The 19,667-nt window shown below is 36.2% G+C and overlaps 1 protein-coding gene across 3 annotated transcripts in view; it reads right to left on the reverse strand.

Moving 5' to 3' along the window:
• Nucleotides 1-4,439: 4,439 nt before the first annotated feature.
• The window catches only part of Matcap2 (microtubule associated tyrosine carboxypeptidase 2), a 45,128-nt gene continuing 29,900 nt past the window's right edge, over nt 4,440-19,667 (reverse strand). For 2 of the 3 annotated variants that reach the window (XM_046460641.2, XM_046460638.2), the window contains exons 5-7: nt 19,059-19,364; nt 12,232-12,329; nt 4,440-7,301 (exon numbers count right to left, since the gene is read on the reverse strand). In XM_046460641.2, the coding sequence (XP_046316597.1) occupies nt 7,143-7,301; nt 12,232-12,329; nt 19,059-19,364 (563 nt within the window). In that variant the 3' untranslated portion in view covers nt 4,440-7,142. Of the gene's footprint in view, nt 7,302-10,867; nt 10,938-12,231; nt 12,330-19,058; nt 19,365-19,667 lie in introns of all 3 variants that reach the window. The other variant, XM_046460639.2, reaches the window with a different exon arrangement.

Here is a 19,667-nt window from a genome sequence, read left to right on the forward strand (position 1 = left end):
CACATTAAGGTCTCAAGTTTTATTGTGATAAGGAGTGAGTGCAGTTAACCAGAATGGTCAGTCAGATAAAAAGGGCTTTAAAATATACATGGCCTTGACAAGGTGGGCAAAGGCAACCAGCACAGGCCAAGGAGAATATCCTGTGGCTTCCTGCTTCCTGGTGATGGAGGGGGTAGCTGAGGTTGACCAGGGAGTTTGGTTGTAACCCCACAAACACTGGCTACAGAGAGCAGATGGCAGGAAGCCAGGCATGGCTGGGGCACAGGTGCAGCCTAGGTCAGCAAGGACAAGCCTCAAAGGCAAAGGCAAGGTGCAATTGAAGGCACCTGGGGGCTCTAGATTTTGCTTCCCATGGTGTCTCCCAGTTCGCCTTCCATCTCTTGAGGGGGCCATTCTCTTTTTCTCTGCTCTGTATGCCTGGGTGGCCAGGCTGGGATTGCAAATGTGGAAATCTCAGTTCTGCCAGAGCAGGGAAGTTCAGAGGCCTGCTAGAGATAGTGGCAGGCAAAAAGGGCATTGCCCTATCCCCAGAGAGTTCTGCTTTTGCATGGAAAAGACTGATTTATGCTTTCCAGGTAACCTGGGCAAGAGGGAGAAGCGGGTATGATCCCAATGGCATTTCCCACCTCTTCCTGGTTTCTGAGTTTGGGGGTCAAACCACAAAGGGCACGCTTCACTTGGTGCTTTTAGTTCTGGGGGCACCTAATGGTGTTTGCTTAGGAGGACAAGTTTCAATCAATAATCACTGATAGAAGGCACGGTGGCCTAAGCACTCTGCTAACTTCCATTATGATGAATTATTTAATTAAATGATTATTGTTGGGAGTGGGGAACATTAAGGATTCAAGTGTGATAAGGAGTACAGTTGGCAGGGTTGTGTGATTGCACTAGAACCAGCTATTTGAGAGAACCCAAGGGAAGGGTGGCAGGATGCCAGCCCCAGGCCTGCTGTATGTCGTGCAGTAGTTCTTTGCTTCAAGTTCTGAGACACTCTGAGGTGAAATTTTAAAATAGGAATTTCAAAAACGGCTTTACCTCTTGGCAAACAGGCACCACCTAGTCCTGTGCACTGAGGGATCTTTTGAATTTTGAGGGTTGTAAATCCCCTCAATTCACTGACTCTAAAAGCCAAGGACAGGGAATTGGGAATCCAAGAACTAGACCCTATATACAGACTTCCTGGGAGAAGGTGGGCAATTTAAGAATTGCATTTCCCGGGGCCAGTGATCTTGGGGCAGAGGTTCTTCCCCTTGGTACATGGCAGTAATCCCCTGAGGAGTTTTCTGCCATGTTGATTCTTAAGTCCTACCCAGAGCTTAATGATCAAGCCAGAACAGGCCTGGCCTGTGGCCCCACTGTGGCTGTCACTCAGTGATACTGCCCTGAGATTCACACTTTGAGAAGTACGGATGGGGGTGGGGGTTCAACAGAATGCCTAAAAATTTGGTTGGACCTACTATAAATAATACTAAAGAATAGAAACCAAGGAACTGAAGTGTCAAGAAGAAACATGGTGATTTACTTAGAATTGAGAGTAACTTTCAATAGGTGGGTAGGGGATTCTTTCAGCAGCAAGGATAATAGTTACCACATTCTGTCAGAAATCAGCTAGGAAAGCGAGCATGATGGCGCAGGCCTCTAATCTCAGCTCCTCAGAAGGCAGATGCAGGAGGATTGCAAGTATGTGGCTAGCCTAGCCAACTTAGACCCTGTTTAAAAATAAAGAATGAAAAGGGCTGGATATGAAACTTAGTGGTAGTGTGCTTCTAGGTTCAATCCCCAGTACTGGAAAAATAAAATAAAAAAGGCCGGTGATATACTTCAGTTTTAGAGCACCCCTGGCTTAACCCCCCAGGACCCCCCACCCCCACCAAAAGAAATCAGCTCGACAAGGCAGCCAAACGTGTAGGACTGAACTGACAGATAACAGCAGATATTCATTATTACTGTGACTATTTTGTGGTAAGTCTTGGGTTCTTGACTTCACTGTCCTAATGGAGCTGATGGTGTAGATTTTTTCATTACTATAATTTCCAGGCAAGACTGGTGTTGAATAAAGCCTTGTTTATCGAAATGGTAAGCAACTGGAACCCTATAAATGTTTTGGACTTCTTCTTCTTTCTGAACACACTCCTCATCATTTACTTATCTGAACCCAAGTCACCAGAGAATTTAGCTGTCAGATCTTTCCACACCTGTCTCCTGGAGGGGTCTCATGGGCCTGCTGGCAAGGAGCAGTCAGTACATAAGAGGACCAGAACTGTGAGAAGCCAGCCTCAGCCCTACACTTGGTCACCAGCAGCTCCTAGATGGACCCTAGATGTGGCAGAGGCCACAGCCTCCATTCTCACCCTCAGTCTAGAGTATGATCCAGTTACATGTCTAACCCCTAGAATATATCAGGTGTTTGCAATTTCCAGTATTTTATTTGAAAACATTCCAAAGAGGTTTAAAGCATCTGAGGGCTGCATTGTTACTACATTTGGTCTGGCAAAAGCCAACAAGCTGTTGTTATCTAAGTAAGGTGGGGTTTCATATTAGAAATTGTGAATTCTCTAGCCTTAACTATGATCCAGAAACAGGGACTTTATAGTTTGTGGGACATTCTTAGGTGTTGAGCAGATATCTAGCTTTAGCCAGAGGATCTGATGACTTCCTCCAATATCTCCTTCTCTGTCATTTCTCTGAAAGGGAAGAACTGGTTTTATTGAGATATGAAATTGTGGTGGTAACATAAATAGGATCTGAATTCCAAACATACATCCTGGAGTGTTATTAAAGATATTTCTTAAGACCAAACAGTAATTATACAGAGTATATGTACTGCTTTTCAGCCCAAAACATCTCAAGGAATTTTATGACAAACTTGTCAGTGTGAATTTTAGATGTACAGTGGAGAAACCAGATTTTGGAATAGGGGCACAGGAGACTTTAGACTCATTCTTGAGTTCCTTACAGTGACATACAAATCTTACACTCAACAGTTATTTTTGCTTGAAGTCATATATAGGTTGAGATTTAGCTGCAAGGGTCAACTAGCAAGATCAAACATGTAGAGAGACCTGCAGCCAAAGATAAATAAAATCCCAGAAGGAAGAGTGGGAAGAGAAGGGAGAAAGAAACAAGCTAGTGGTCCCTCTACTGGAGAGCTGTGGAGTGGCACTCAAAAATGCATTGAAAAACTTTTTGCTAGTGCTCAGACTCACAGTCCTCCAGGCTGGGTGGGTTTACTTATAGGATCCAAGCTGTTTAATTTTCTTGGAGATATAGTAGTAATTAATTAGAAAAGTACTCTATGATAGAAGTGCTTTTTTGAGATTCTGGGGATCGAATCCAAGGCCATGCAGATGCTAAGCAAGCCCTTTACTGCTAAGCTACATTCCCATCCTTGATAGTGGTATTTTAAAATGTCAAGAGAGCCATATACCTGGTTCACCCAAATTTGAGATGTTTCACCTTAGGTAATTAATATTTGAATTTTGTTGTATGTATATGATGGCAGAAATTTTTAAGGTTGATCTCATCCCCAAGTTGGGGGAAAAAAATTCTCCAGAGTCCCACAATCTCTTGAAACTATTGTCCACTAAAATCCCACCTATTCTTAAGGCTCTTCCACAAAGAGCTAAAAAGCATTGGTATTGTAACATCCTGGCACCAGTGCTGAGGCATTAATTCCTTTAATACCTAGAGCCAGCTGACAAGGCTTTTTGAATTCAAAGACTAGTCATTTTCCGTTGATGGGTGAGGGCACCTGCACTCTCCTCCACGGTGCTCATCTTAAGGATAAGGTGCTGGCTCCTCTGGGCATCCAGGGTTGGTTAGTTTCTTTTTTGCAGTACTGCGGATGGAACCCAGGGCCTTGCACATGCTAGGCAACACTCTGCCACTGAGTTCTACCCTGACCCCATCAGACTTCTGATGCTGGTCTACTCCACTCCTTCCTCTAGACTAAAGCAGATCAGGCTTCCATAACAAGCCTTGCAAAGAACAGTAATAAAATACTGTGAACAATTACCACTTTTCAAGTGATCTTTCTCTCTGTTTCAATTGCAGGAGTAGGCCTACTGCCTATAGCATACATTCTTTTGGTAGCACTTTTTGCGTACAGGCCTGGCTGTGCTGTAACCTGCTTCTGTCCTCTTCCTCACTGGACTGTGTCTTGACTTCTTCACCAGAGGTTCTCTGGCACCCTGCACAGATCCTACTCCTCAACAGGTTCTGCATAAAACTCTACCAAATGAACAGGGTAGTAACTTGAAAAAATTGTCCCTCTCCCCCTTTTCCCCTTCTCTATACACCCCATATATAAACTGAACTAATCAGGGGAAAGGTGGGCTGTGGCAAACATAATATTTCTTTGTAAGGAAAAAAATCTTCTAGAAAACAAGATTTACTGACGTCTTTTTTCAATAACTATCACACAATAAAAAAAACAAGAATTGCCACAATAAAAAATATAATTAGATTTTCAAAGAACAGAAGTGTACATGCATACATATCCATATACTTCATTTGAGGACTTCAGTGCTACCTCTTTTTACTATAGATAGACACAAAATGCCCAAAGATATACAAAACAAACAATACAAATTTTAAGCACTTTTACAAAAGTGAAAATATAAAGAAATGAGGACTATGGATTTGTTTGCAAACCTTAATTTTACTTTAAATCCAACTGGTGTTAAAATGTAACAGTTTATCAAAATTTGTATTTGATCGAACTATATGTCAGAATTATAGTAGACAAAACTAATGAAATCTTAATTATCAATAGCCTATAGCAAATAACTATTACAATTAAAATTAATGCAATCTTTAACCAAGTACTGTTGATAATTTTCTGTTGAGTAAAACTTTTGTTTTAGGGAGCAAAACTGACCTTCCCTCTACTTCAAGAAAGAGAATTAATAAAGGTTTATTTAATCTTCAATCTCAACTTTTAAAGCTTAATGTTCTTCAAGTATCTCTGCTAATTTGAAACTACTTTTGGTTCACTGCTAACTTAAAACTTTTTTTAATCACTGTGATTTAAGGTCATTTTTGTCTGCAGAATGCTCATGTTTTCGTCTCTATTCCAAAGCAATAAGGCAAGAAAGCAGTTCCTTTTCAAATCAGAGAGTGTATCCACCTACTTTAAAATCCAGGGACTAGAAGCCCTGCATGCTATCCTTCCAATGGGAAATTAAGGCTGCTACAGTTTCCTTTGTATTTAAACTGTAAGATCAGCAGTGCCTGCAATGTTGAATTTACAAGCATTTGGGCTTAAATCACAGGTCATAAATATTGCCATTTCTGTCTGTACTTATACTGTTTCACAAACACCCTCAATACATTTTCAGATGAAGTCAGAAAACACTACACAAAGCTGAAAGTACACACGACTCTGTTAACAAGGAGACAAACGCTTGAGGTGTTAAGAGTAAATTCCCAGTGTCTGATAGGAGTTGGCACACTCTGCTGCCAGTGCTGCAAGCCTGTTGAACGGATGTGCAGGATACCTGGCAGCTAGCATGGCATGAAGCTGGGGAGGGGGGCTTTCAATGCTCCAAAGGGTCTGGCCCTCTCCTGCCAAAGGTGAAATGCATGGCTTTGCAAGAAGCCCCAGGCACCAACTACATATATCCTGTTTGCTGTAACATTCTTCTTTCAGACAAGCCCTTCCAGATATATGGAAGAGAGAAATCACATAACCTACCCTGTGAAAAATTTCCTAAAATCATTTTCCAGCATGAATGTGGACCAGGCTTTGCAGTATATATCTACTACTATTAGCACCATATTTTATCCTAAACTGAGGTAAAAATAAACTCTCAGACAGCTTTTGGTAGAAATCACAGTATCAATATTGATTGTGGTATTTATGGAAACATTATTTCTATTCATTACAATAAGTTGTATGAAGAACCATTTGAAACCAAGTGTGTATACGTGTGTATACACACATACACACACACACACACACACACACGAATATATACTGAAACGGATCAATTACAAAGTTAAATATATAAGCCAATAGCAGGAGAAATATAGCAAAACAGAACTTCCATTTTTAAATTCAAACTATGTTATTATTGGTTGATGAAATCAAAGATTTTAATATTGATTGATACTGATTTGACATAAAATATTGATTTTTGCTAAGATTTTTATATTGAGCCAATATCACAGGTCTGGTTCATCAGATAAGAATGCCTAGAAATTTCATTTTTCAGAGCATGGTCAAGTTTACAAACAACTTAGTCTATCTGTCTCTTCCTTGTTACATATTCCAAAAAAGGTAAGTGGCTTTTCCCTTCTCCAACTATTTTGATTTGTATAGACAAACAACTCTGGAGCTTTTGTTAATTATTTATATAAAATTATGCAGAGGGAAAGACCTTAAAACTTTGCTAACTATTTAAAGGGGCACAATATTTCATCAAATGAAAACAGAGTCTAGTCAAGAGATATAACTAGATTTAAAAAAAAAGGCAATTCTCAGAGGAGGGGCACATGGAGGAGTAGCTTAGTGGCAAAGCATATATGTATTGAGCATGTGTGAGGTCCTGGGTCCAATCCCCATTGCCACCACCAAAAAAGACTCAATTTAGTTCTTATAAACTGAGAAGTTAAAACAATAGTACATGAAATAAATAAAGGACTTAATGAAAACTTTTCAAATTGTTTTCTCCCCTCCATTTAACATTACTTAACATACAGGAGAAACAAGAAATCTTAGATATAGTTAGCCTTCTAGAGTGTCACAAACTAATTTTTCAAAGGAGAATAATATGACCTTGGAGTCAGCATGACACTGCCTGAAATTCACCTATCTCCAGTTGGAGCTAGCCTCAGTGCTCAGTTTATTACTTGATTCAACCAACAGTCTCCAAAAACACTCAGCAGTAGTATTTTCATTTGACTCTGGTGAGATTCAGATGAAAATAAGAGTTAACTTTCCTCTGAAGCCTATAGAAACATTTTGGGGAAATAATTTAAGGTTTGTTTAACTTAAAAATTCAGCCAAATTCTGAAGACTATTCTTCAGAAAACTCAAGTAAAAACTCATTCTTCTTTTATAAATCTGTTGGTGTTAACTGCACCTAATTGGTAATATATATGGAGGTATAGCTGAACTATGTTTGCAAGAATGCTAATTACTATATGAGGTCTTTCAGTTCTCTGTCAGTCAGTTCATTCACTTCCATGATCTTCTCTAAATGTTCCATATACCGGTCATAGTCTTGCAGGAAGTGAGGGACCCTCATGTTTTCAGTAACTGCCAATCCTTTTAAACGATCCACATCTTCATAAGAAACCTGAAATAAAGGGGCAATGTTAATACACAACTAACTATAAGTTAAGTTTTGAAGATGAATTTTTTCCTGAAGTCTTAAATAGAAATATATAATCATTTGTCATATTACTCTAATAGCTGCAAAATACCAAGAATCAGTGGCTTACTTTTCTTTACTATGTTAAATAAAAATATATTTGTCTGCCCCCTCATACCACAATCATATTAAAAGAAGACTGAAAGTCAGTCAATATTTGATTTAACATTCTATTTTGGGCCCAAATCAGTTTGTCCAAAAATTTGATAACTTGGAGCTTGGGTTGTGGCTTAGTGGTAGAGCGATTGTCTAGCATGTGTGAGGTACTGGGTTTGATCCTCAGCACCACATAATAAATAAAAAATAAAATTATGTCCATCAACAACTAAAGATATAAAATAAAATTAAGAAACTAAGCCTTATATATGTATGAAAGAAACAAATCTCCTAAATTTAAATAAAAGAACAGAATAGTTATTAAATTAGAAGAATAAATACAATTGTATATTAAATTCTTATTTCTTTATATTTAATTTGGGAAACATTGTGATTTGTGTTTAAGTTGTCTCCTTTATTTTGAATTTAAATTTTTTTTAAAAAATTGAATCTCTCCTAAATAAAAAGCAAAAATTTTTAATGGATATTTATGTCAGGGTTAGTGGTGAAACTTTTAAGTTCTATAAATTATCTGTTTATCTTTAAATTTCAAAACATGATTAATTTTAAATACTATGGGGGATGAACCTATTGAGCTACATTCCCAGCCTTTTTTTTTCTTTTTAGAGAGAGAGAGAGAAGAGAGAGAGAGAGAGAGAGAATTTTTTAATATTTATTTTTCAGTTTCACAACATCTTTATTTTTTTTTATGTGGTGCTGAGGATCGAATCCAGCGTCCTGTGAATGCCAGGCGAGCACATTACCGCTTGAGTGAGCCCCATCCCCAGCCTTTTTAATTTTTATTTTGAAACAGGACCTTGCTAAGTTACTGAGGCTAACCTACAATTTGTAATTCTCCTGCCACAGCCTCCCAACTCATAGTACAGGCATATGCCACTATTCTCGGCAAAATACTGTCTTATGATCAATGTTTTTCCAGATTCAGTAGGAAGACTTTTTAATAAAGAAATCATGTTCATATTGTATCTGTACTTCATTAGTATTTTAATGTTTTCATTGTTATTAAACATTACTTAGTATTTATACACCTAAATGTAATGAAAATAGGTTTTCTGATATTGGTATGGTAATTTTGAAACCATTATGAATTTATGATAGGACAGAATGAGTAGATATATAGGCATACCTTGTTTTATTGCACTTCATAGTTTTTTTTTTTTTTAACAAATTGAAAGTTTATAGCAACCCTGCACTGAGCAAACTTACTGGCAATATTTTTCTAACAGCATGCACTTACTTTGTGTCCATGTGTCACATTTTAGTAATGTCTCACAGTATCTCAAACATGTTTATTATTATTCTATTATGGTGATCTGTGATCAATGATCTTTGATGTTATTATTCTGTTTTGTGGTACCAAAAACTGTGCTCATTTTTTTAAGATGGTGAACTTAATAAACGTCTATGTTCAGACTATTCCTCTAACCAGGCCACCACTCTCTTATCTCTCCCCCTCCTCAAGCTTCTAATTCCCTGAGACAAGCAATATTCAAATTAGGCCAATTAATACCCTACAATGGCCTCTAGGTGAAAGTAGACCTTAAGAGAAAGGATGAGTCTATAGGTGTCTTATTATAAACCAAAAGCCAGAAATGATTAAGCATAGTATAAAAAGCATGTCAAAAGCCAAGACAGGCCTAAAGCTAGATCTCTTATGCCAAACAGCTAGCAAAGTTGTGAAGGAAAAGTTTATAGAAGGAAATTAAAAATGCCATTCCAGTGAACACATGGATGATAAGAAAGTAATACAGCCTTATTGTTGATATGAAAAATATTTTAGTGGTCTAGATAGAAGATGAAACCTGCCACAACATTCCCTTAAGCCAAACCCTGGTCCAGAGCAAGGTCCTAACTCTCCTCAATTCCTTCAAGATTGACAGAGGTGAGGAAGTTGAAGAAGAAAAGTTTGAAGCTAACAGAAGTTGGTTCATGAGGTTTTGGAAAGAAGTCATCACCAGCACACTTAAGAATTCAGATAAAAATTAATTTTAAAAGACGATTCAAGATGAAGCAAGTTATCCAGAAGATCTAGCTAGGAAAACTGATGAAGCTGGTTATGTTAAACAATAGATTTTTCAATATAGACAAAACAGCCTTATGTTAGATAGTTCCACCTAGCACTTTCATAGATAGAGAGAAGTCAATGCCTGGCTTCAAAGCTTCAAAGTGTAGGCTGGCTCTCTTGTTTGGAGCTAATGTAGCTGGTGACTTTAAGTAGAAGTCAATTTACCATTCCAAAAGTACTAGGATCCTTAAGAATTATACTGAATCTACTCTTCCTATGTACTATAAATGGAACAACCAAGCCGAGATGACAGTATCTCTGTTTACAAAATGGTTTACTAAATATATGAAGCCCATGGTTGCAACCTACTGCTCATAAAAGATTCCTTTCATATATTATTACTTATTGATAATGACCTATTCACCCAAGAGTTCTGATGGAAATATACAAGTTTAATGCTGTTTTCATGTCTGCTAACACAGCATCCATTGTACACCCTATGATCAAGGAGTTATTTCAATTTACAAGTCTTATTATTTAAGAAGTACATTTTGTAAGGCTCTGTCATATATAATGACTCCTCTCATGAATCTGGGCAAAGTAAACTGGAAATCTTCTGGAAAGGATTCACCATTCTACATATCATTAAAAACATTTGAGGTACATGGGAGGTCAAAATATTAATACTAACAGGAGTTTGGAAGAAGCTGATACCAACCCTCCTAGATGACTGAGGGCTCAAGTGCAGATGTAGTGGAAAAAGCAACAGAGCTCGAACTGGAAGTGGAGCCTGAGGATGTGACTGAATTGCTTCAATCTCATGATAAAATTTTAATGGACAAACAGTTGCTTATTATGTAAGAACAAAGCAAGTGGTTTCCTCAGATGGAATCTACTGATGATGTTGTAAACACTGTTAAAATGACAACAAAGGATTTAGAATATCACATAATCTTTTTGATATTAAAAAAAATGGGGTTTGAGAAGAGTCCAATTTCGAAAGAAGTTCTACTATGGGTAAAATGCTATCAAATGGCATTAAAAAAAAGTCAATCAATGTGGCAATCCTCAATACTGTCTTTATTTTAATAAATTTCCACAGCTACCCTACTTTCAATGACCATCACCCTGATCAATCATAAGCCATCAACATCAAGGCAAGACCCTCCATCAGCAAAAAGATATGACTCACAGCAGGCTCAGATAATAGCATTTTTTTTTAGCAATAGAATATTTTAAATTAAGGTATACACATTTTTTAGACATAACCCTACTAAGTTTAATGACTACCGTATAGCACAAACATAACTTTTACATTCATTTGTGAAACCAAAACACTCTGTATTACTCACTTTACTGTGATACTCACTTTGTGGCAGTAGTCTGGAACCAATCGTGCAATATCTGAGATGCCTGTACTTACACTGGGGAATGAGGTTCTTAATTTAAGAAAAAAAAAAAGATGAAAATATGGAATGAGGGGAAATGTGAAAAAATTCAGTGAGTTCTGATTTGAATTAAAATGCTATATGATTTAAAAGAGTTATATAGGATTTGCTCATTGAAAATGTCCCCCATTGCAAGACCAGACCTGGTGCTCAGAGCTTATTTTCTATATACCATTACCTACTAAAAGTAAGCAATATTTCCTTAAAATGGCTAATCTCAGATTTGGGTAAGAAGTACATAAGATAGGCCCAGGATATTTTACTTTGCCAGAAAACATGGAGACATTAAGAAAAAAAGGAGCAGTCATGAAAGAGTTGAATAAAAATATAAGTCCACTACTATTAAAAAAGGGGGGAATAAAAGAAGAAATATAAGAAAATTAGATCTCTATTTCATCATTGGTATAATAAGTGGGCAAAGATCATCTATGGATATTAACACCATTCCTTAAAAGGTTGTTAGAGAACAGCCTATTAACAGATATTGCCCCAAAGTTGACTTATTTATACCATGGGATAAAGGTTTCTTTACAATGGAAAGATCTGGTGGTCACTAACTTACTCAGGTGATTAAACACAGAATCACCAGTAAAGGTGCAAAACTACATGTGCTTTCTATGTGATGCAATGGAAAATACACAGATCACTTGCGCAGTATCCTTGACAAAGAGGTTTACTATAATCTCATCAGGAGGAAACAATCTAATAATCTAAACTGTAGGATTTCTCAAGAAAGAACATTGTCCTGAATTCTTCAAAATGTCATGAAAATACAAAAAGAATGGAGTGGGTGGACTATTCTACATTTAAAAAGATGAAAGACTATAACCAAAAGCAATGAATAATTCTTGATCCAATCCTGGATCACAAAAAGAGCTACAAGAATATATTAGAGACAATTAAGAAAATTTGAAGTATATATTTTAAGTGCTATATTGAATCAATGAAGAGTTTCTTTGAAAAATTGTATGGTCATGCCACAGAATATCCTTGTCCTTAAGAGATATTACAGGGGAAGTGTTACAGCTGTAGCTTACTTTAAAATGCTTTTAGAAAGGGATGCTTATAAGAAACTTATTTTCAGAAAAAAACTGATATAAAAATAAAACTATACATATTCCCAATTTTTCTATTCCTTTATTTCTTACTTCCCTTCTGTTATCACATAAAGAAAATTTACTCCAATAATAAAGTAAAAACAGTTTGAATTTGAGTCTCATTTAATCAAATCAAACTAGAATAAATGCTGACCCAGTATGTTTGGTGATATGTGATCTTTACTTACCTTCCCCAGGGCAGTGAGTAGATGAAAGTCTATGGAGTCTCTGTATCGAAGGATTTGAAGAATTCCATCTAAGTATACCTGGTCTTTACTGAAACACCCTGAAGGAACCAGAATAATATTTACTTTCTGATGCTCAAAAATACTACTAAGAAATTAGATTCTCATTTTCTTCACTGTAGAAACAGTCCTGTATTTTAAAAATTCTAATTTGTGTTTGGGGGTACATATCAGTGTCAGAGCAATTACCTGGCAAGCTCAAAAATAGCACCTCAAAAATAAAAATGTAATTGTCCAATGTTTATTTTTATTTTAACTATCTTCATAATATAAATTCTGAGGTCTTGAAAAGCACCAAGACAATAAGAAGACTGGTAGCTTCCCTCTAAGAAGTCCCTCCCCAAGACCCTTCTATCCCTAATTGAAATAACATTTTCTTGTCATTTTAAGGGCTGACAATTTAAAATACATGAGTCTTAATAAATAATCATCCTACCTCTGTCAATTAATCATACTCTAACTCCCATGGTGCAATGAAGGCATTTGGGTGAGAAAAAAATATAAGTTTGGGAGCAGTTAGGTTTTAAAAATGGGACACAGCTATGTGGAAACGTGGAATTTTAGAAAGCCCTGTTCCTTTTTTAAAATATATTATTATTATTATTATTATTATTATTATTATGTGTAGATGGACACAACACAATGCCTTTATTTTTATGTGGTGCTGAGGATCGAACCCAGGTCCTGCCCATGCTAGGCAAGAGCTCTACTGCTGAGCCACAATCCCAGACCCCAGCTGGGTTTCTTTTTGTTATTGTTGTTGTTAAACATTTGTTTCCCCCACCCTTAAAAAGAAAATACTATGGTTTAAAAACACCCTGGGCAAAATACTGTATCTTTATGTAAAAATAAGAATTAGAACTAGATTTTGAAGAATGTATAGGGCTAGGAATAGAAAAAATATGAGTGCTACTTTGGAGGCTAAGGCAGGAGACTTGCAAGTTCGAGGCCAACATGGCCAACTTAAAAAGACCTTGTCTCAAAATAAAACAAAAAAGATCTGGGGGCCTGGGGATGTGGCTCAAGTGGTAGTGTGCTCGCCTGGCATGTGTGGGGCCCGGGTTCAATCCTCAGCACCACATACAAAGATGTTGTGTCTGCCGAAAACTAAAAAAATAAATAAATATTAAAAAAAAAAAAAAGAGCTGGGACACACTCAGTAATAGAGCATTTGTCTAGCATGTGCAAGGGCCTGGGTTCAATCCTTAGTACTGCCAAAAACAAAAGGAGGACAAAGAAAATATGAAAGTTAGGAACAGGTCATGAGATCTAAGCCTAGTTAGAAAAAGATGTTATATTTACAAAGAAAACCTTTTTCCCATCCTGAAATAACTTGTGTACATCTAAAAAATAAAAATTTGATCTACATTTACTAAATGAACAAAACTTCTACCATAATCATATATTAAGGAATTATTATTTTGTTAGGTATACTAATAGCATACGAATTATGGAAAATACTGTTCTAATCAGCTAGAGATACACACTGAACTACTCATGAACATGATGCTGGAATTGGATTTACAATACTACTTGGAAACAAGAACATGGAAGGATGGACGAATTACAGTTGTAAAATGTCAATTATGACTAGGATCAGGGAATGTACTGAGGATGCAGCACCTTAATGATACTTACTTTATGTACATTTGAAATTTTCATAATAAAAAGCTTTTAAAAATATGTGAAGATAAGAAAAAAAAGGATTGGTCTAAAAGTGATGTGCCCTGGCGAGGTATCAAGGATAACAGGAAAGCCCTGGGGACAGACCACTAAAGCAGACAAAAAGATCTAAATAGGAGATGGGATAGTGATGCCACCTACTTCACTCTTCTTGCTAAGGATTGCTTTAGCTATTCTGGGTTTCTATTTATCCAGATGAATTCATGACTGCTTTTTCTATTTCTATGAGAAATGTCATTGGGATTTTTATTGGAATTGCATTAAATCTGTATAGAGATTTTGATAGTATGGTCATTTGACAATATTAATTCTGCCTATCCAAGAACAGGGGAGATATTTCCATCTTCTAAAGTCTTCTTTAATTTCTTTCTTTAGTGTTCTGTAGTTTTCATTGTAGAGATCTTTCACTTCTTTTGTTGATTCCCAAGTATTTTAATTTTTTTGAAATTATTGTAAATGGGGTAGTTTTCCTCGTTTCCCTTTCAGAGGATTTATCACTGATATATAGAAATGCCTTTGATTTATGGGTGTTAATTTTATATCCTCCTACTTTGTTGAATTCATTTATTAGTTTTTAAAGTTTTCTGGTGGAATTTTTGGGGTCTTCAAGGTATAGAATCATTTCATCGGCAAATAGTGCTAATTTGAGTTCTTCTTTTCCTATCTGTATCCCTTTAATTTCCTTCATCTATTTAACTGCTCTGGCCAGTGTTTCAAGAACTATGTTAAATAGAAGTGATGAAAGAGGGCATCTCTGTCTTGTTCCAGTTTTTAGAGGGAATGCTTTCAATTTTTCTCCATTTAGAATGATGTTAGCCTGGAGTTTAGCATAGATAGCTTTTATGATGTTTAGATATGTTTCTATTATCCCTAGTTTTTATAGTGTTTTAAACATGAAGAAGTGCTATATTTTGTCAAATGCTTTTTCTGCATCATTGAGATGATCATGATTCTTATCTCTAAGTCAACCTTGTATCCCTGGGATGAACCCCACTTGATTGTGGTGTACTATCTTTTTGACATATTTTTGTATTTGATTTGCCAGAATTTTATTGAGATTTTTTATATCTATATTCATTAGAGATATTGGTCTGAAGTTTTCTTTCTTTGATGTATCTTTGCCTGGTTTTGGAATCAAGGTGATACTGGCCTCACAGAATGAGTTTGGAAGTGTTCCCTCTTTTTCTATTTCATGAAATAATTTGGAGAGTATCGGTATTAGTTCTTCATTAAAGGTCTTGTTGAACTGAGCTCTAGATCCATCCTGTTCTGTGCTTTTCTTGGTTGGTAGGATTTCGATGCACCTTCTATTTCATCACTTGAAATTGATCTGTTTAAATTGTATATATCATCCTGATTCAATTTGGGCAAATCATAAGGCTCTATAAGTTAGTCAATGCCTTCAATATTTTCTATTTTATTGGAGAGTAAGTTTTAAAAATAATTTCTAATTATCTTCTGTATTTCTGTAGTGTCTGTTGTGATATTTCCTTTATCATCACAAATGTTAGTAATTTGAGTTTTCTCTCTCCTTCTCTTCGTTAACATAGCTAAGGGTTTGCCAATTTTATTTATTTTTTAAACTTTTTGTTTTGTCAATTTGTTCAATTGTTTAATTTGTTTCAATTTCATTGATGGTATTGGCACCAAAATAGACTTGTCGACCAATGGTACAGAATAGAGGACACAGAAACAAACCCACATAACTATAGTTACCTTATATTAGACAAAGGAGCCAAAAACATACATTGGAGAAGATAGCCTCTTCAACAAATGGTGCTGGGAAAACTGGAAATCCATATGCAACAAAATGAAATTAAACCCCTATCTCTCACCATGCATAAAACTCAACTCAAAGTGGATCAAGGACATAGGAATTAAACCAGAGACCCTTGTGTCTAACAGAAGAAAAAGTAGGCCTCAATCTCCATCATACTGATTAGGCCCCTACTTCCTTAATAAGACTCCTATAGCACAAGAATTAAATTAAAATCAAGAATCAATAAATGGGATGAATTCAAACTAAAAAGCTTCTTCTCAGTAAAAGAAACAATCAGTGAGGTAAATAGAGAGCCTACATTTTGGAAGCAAATTTTTACCACATGCACATCAAATACAGCACTAATCTCTAGGATATATAAAGAACTCAAAAATCTTAACAACAAAAAAACAAATAACCCAATCAATAAATGGGGCAAGGATCTGAACAGATACTTCTCAGAAGATGATATACAATCAATCAACAAATATATAAAAAAATGTTCAACATCTCTAGAAATCAGAGAAATGCAAATCAAAACTACTCTACTCACTCCAGTCAGAATGGCAGCTATTAAGAATACAAACAACAATAAGTGTTGGCAAGAATGAAGGGGAAAAGGCACATTCATACATTGATGATGGGACTGCGAATTGTTGCAGCTAATCTGGAAAGCAGTATGGAGATTCCCTGGAAAACTTGGAATGGAACCACCATTTGACCAAGCTATACCACTCCTTGTTCTATACCTAAAGAACCTAAAAACAGCATACTACAGTAACACAGTCACTTCAATGTTTATAGCTGTATAATTCACAATAGCTAAACTGTGGAACCATCCTAAATGCCCTCCAGTAGATGAATGGATAAAAAAAAAACTGATATATATATATTATATATATATATATATAAATATATTATATATATATATATATATATATATATATATATACACACACACACACATACACACACATACATACACACAATGGAATATTACTCAGCATTAAAAGAGAATAAAATTATGGCATTTGCAGATAAATGGATGCAGTTGGAGAATATCATGCTAAGCAAATTAAGACAATCCCCCCAAACCAAAGGCCAAATGTTCTGTCTGATAAGTGGACGCTGATCTGTAATGTGGGTGAGGAGGAGAATGAAGGAACTTTGACTGGGCCAAGGGGAGGGAGGAAAAGGGAGGGGGCATAGGGGTAGGAAAGATGGTGAAATGAAATGAACATCATTAGGTACATGTATGACTGCACATGTGGTGCAACTCTACATTGTAAACAACCAGAGAAATAAAAAGTTGTGCTCCATTTGTATACAATGAATCAAAAAGCTTTCTATTGTCATGTACAACTGATTGGAACTAATAAAAATTTTTAAAAACTAGATGTTGGAGACATGGATGAGGAAAAAATTACTTTCCATTGCATAATTTTTTACCTTCTGAATTTTGCATTTTGACTATGGAGTGGCCTTCAAACATAAACTAAATCAATTTAGGTAATTTAAAAGTAAAGAAATGCTAAATTTCTTAGCAAAAAACAACAATTAGGAATGGAACAGCTATACTATTCTTAGTATTTATCCAGAAGAATTAAATTCAGCATACCATAGTGATATAGGTGAACTCAGTTTATAGTAGCATAATTCATAATCACCAAATTACAGAACCAGTCTAGGTATCTGTCAACAGATGAATGGATAAAGAAAATGTGGTATATACACACAATGGAGTTTTCAACCATAAAAAGAACAAAATTATGTCATTTGCAGAAAAATGAATGGAACTTGAGAGCATTATACAAAGTGAAATAAGTTAGACTCAAAGTCAAAAGTCATGTTTTCTCTTGTATGTGGAGGTTAGAAAAAAAGAACAAAAGGGGTAGGATCTCATGAAAATAGAAGAGAAACCAGTAGAAGAGAGGTAGGGAACCTGGAGAAGGGAGGAGAGAAGGGAAAGGAGAGATAGGAATGAAACTGATCAAATTATGTGCATATATAAATATGTAACATCCAATCCCATTGTTATGTATAATTATAATACACCAACTTAAAAAAACCTTAGATTTAAAAGTCAAAAAACACCATCAAGAAAGTGAAAAAACAACCCACAGAATGGTAGAAAATATTTGTAAATCATAAACCTTACAAAATATGTGTGTGTGTGTATAATTTGTAATTCAATAATAAAAAGACAATCCAATTTAAAAATAGGGAAAAGACCAAGCAGACAGTACTCAAAAGCAGCTACACAAATGGCCAATAAGCAAATTTTAAAAAGCTTAATGTCATTAGTCATCAGGTAAATGCAAAACTGTAATAAGTTACCTCTCCATAACCACTGGGAAGTTCAAATAATAATGCTAGTTTACAAAATGAACATAGCAATTATTGGCAAATATGTAGAAAAAGCCAGGCATGGTGTTGCATGCCTATAATTCAGTGGGTCAGGAGGCTGAGGCAGGAGGACCCCAAAGTTCATGGCCAGCCTCAGCAATTTAGTGAGGCTCTAAGCAACTTTGTGAGCCCCTGTCTCAAAATAAAACATGAAATGGCTGGGTATGTGGCTCAGTGGTAAAATGCCTCTGGTTTAAAAAAAAAAGCGGGGGTTGGCAGGGGTACAGGACAGGGAAGAGGAGTACTCATACACTGGTGGGAATGACTGAAAATTGATATGGGTGTTTTGCAGTGGGTGGATGTGATGAGAATATTCTGAAATTAGTAGTGATGGCTGCACAACTCTGAATACTCTAAAACCCACTAAACTTTACATTTTAAATGGGCGAATTTAAAGTATGTGAATTATATCTCAAGAAAGCTTCCTCCCCACCCCCGTTTTCAGTACTGAGGATCAAGGACCTCTTGTGGGCAAGGCAAGTACTCTGCCATAGATAGGGATTTATTTTTATTTTGAAATAGGCTCTCACTAGGTTGCTCAGGCTGGCCTCAACTTGCTACTTCTTCAGTCTTTCAAGTAGCTGGGATTATAGGTGTGTGCACACCTCTCTTGGAAATATACTGTTTTTAAAGGGAGATAAAGTAAAAATGGCAAAAAAAGTTTAATACCTGTGAATCTAGATGAAGGGAATATTTCATCTATACTATTCTTTCCATATTGTTGGTCTAAAGTTTTTAAAAATAAGCTAGGCAAGAGTAAAGTGGAGAAAATGTGTTTTTAGAAAATTGGTTCTGTCTCAATAACAAAGGTTTATTTTTTTTCATAGGTGAGTGAATTATCAAATTAAGAGATTAGGATATGACTAGAATCACTTAGATAACTAATCATTAAGTCAAAAACCCACAGTCAAGAGACACCTACCTGGTTGAGAAGTATCAGTCCATCCTCTTTTGGCTCGTACACAATAATCCCACCTTGTATTAGGGTCCTTGACAAATTTGCCAATGTCTTTGAAGAGTTCACAAAAAGACATTTGGCTGGCTTGATAAACAGTGTAGTAGAGGAGGGCAGCCCTCCATAAAAAGGGGTCTTTTCTGAACAGGACACTGTGAATACTTGCCAGTCCTTCTTCTGTAGGATTGTTTGGCTTTAGCTCATGTTTTTTACGACCAGTCCAACTATTCCATGGTTGCTGCAGATTATTAATGCCTCGAAAATAATGTGTGCCTATGGAAAAGAATAATAATAATAAAAAAAGGCATTCTTTTAAAAATTCTTTTCCAAAGAAAATGCTAAAGTTTGGAGCTAGTGCGCCCCCCAAAGGCCTAAGTGCTAGAAAGGCCCAGGGGGAGGCCTTCAGGTAACTGGAGGCAGTGATTATTTCAGTCCCTTATTTTTCCTTTCTCTTTCTGGCTGTGAGTTGAGAATTTTTGCTCAGCACACACTCCTACTATAATGTGCAATCTCACCACAGTCCTAAAAGCAAGGGGGCCAAATGATCCTGAACTGAAAACTCCAATACTGTCAACC

Source organism: Marmota monax, unplaced genomic scaffold (genome assembly GCF_021218885.2).
Source record: "Marmota monax isolate L192 unplaced genomic scaffold, Marmota_monax_Labrador192_F-V1.1 WCK01_AAM20220418_F8-fsc00107, whole genome shotgun sequence".
NCBI lineage: Eukaryota > Metazoa > Chordata > Mammalia > Rodentia > Sciuridae > Marmota > Marmota monax.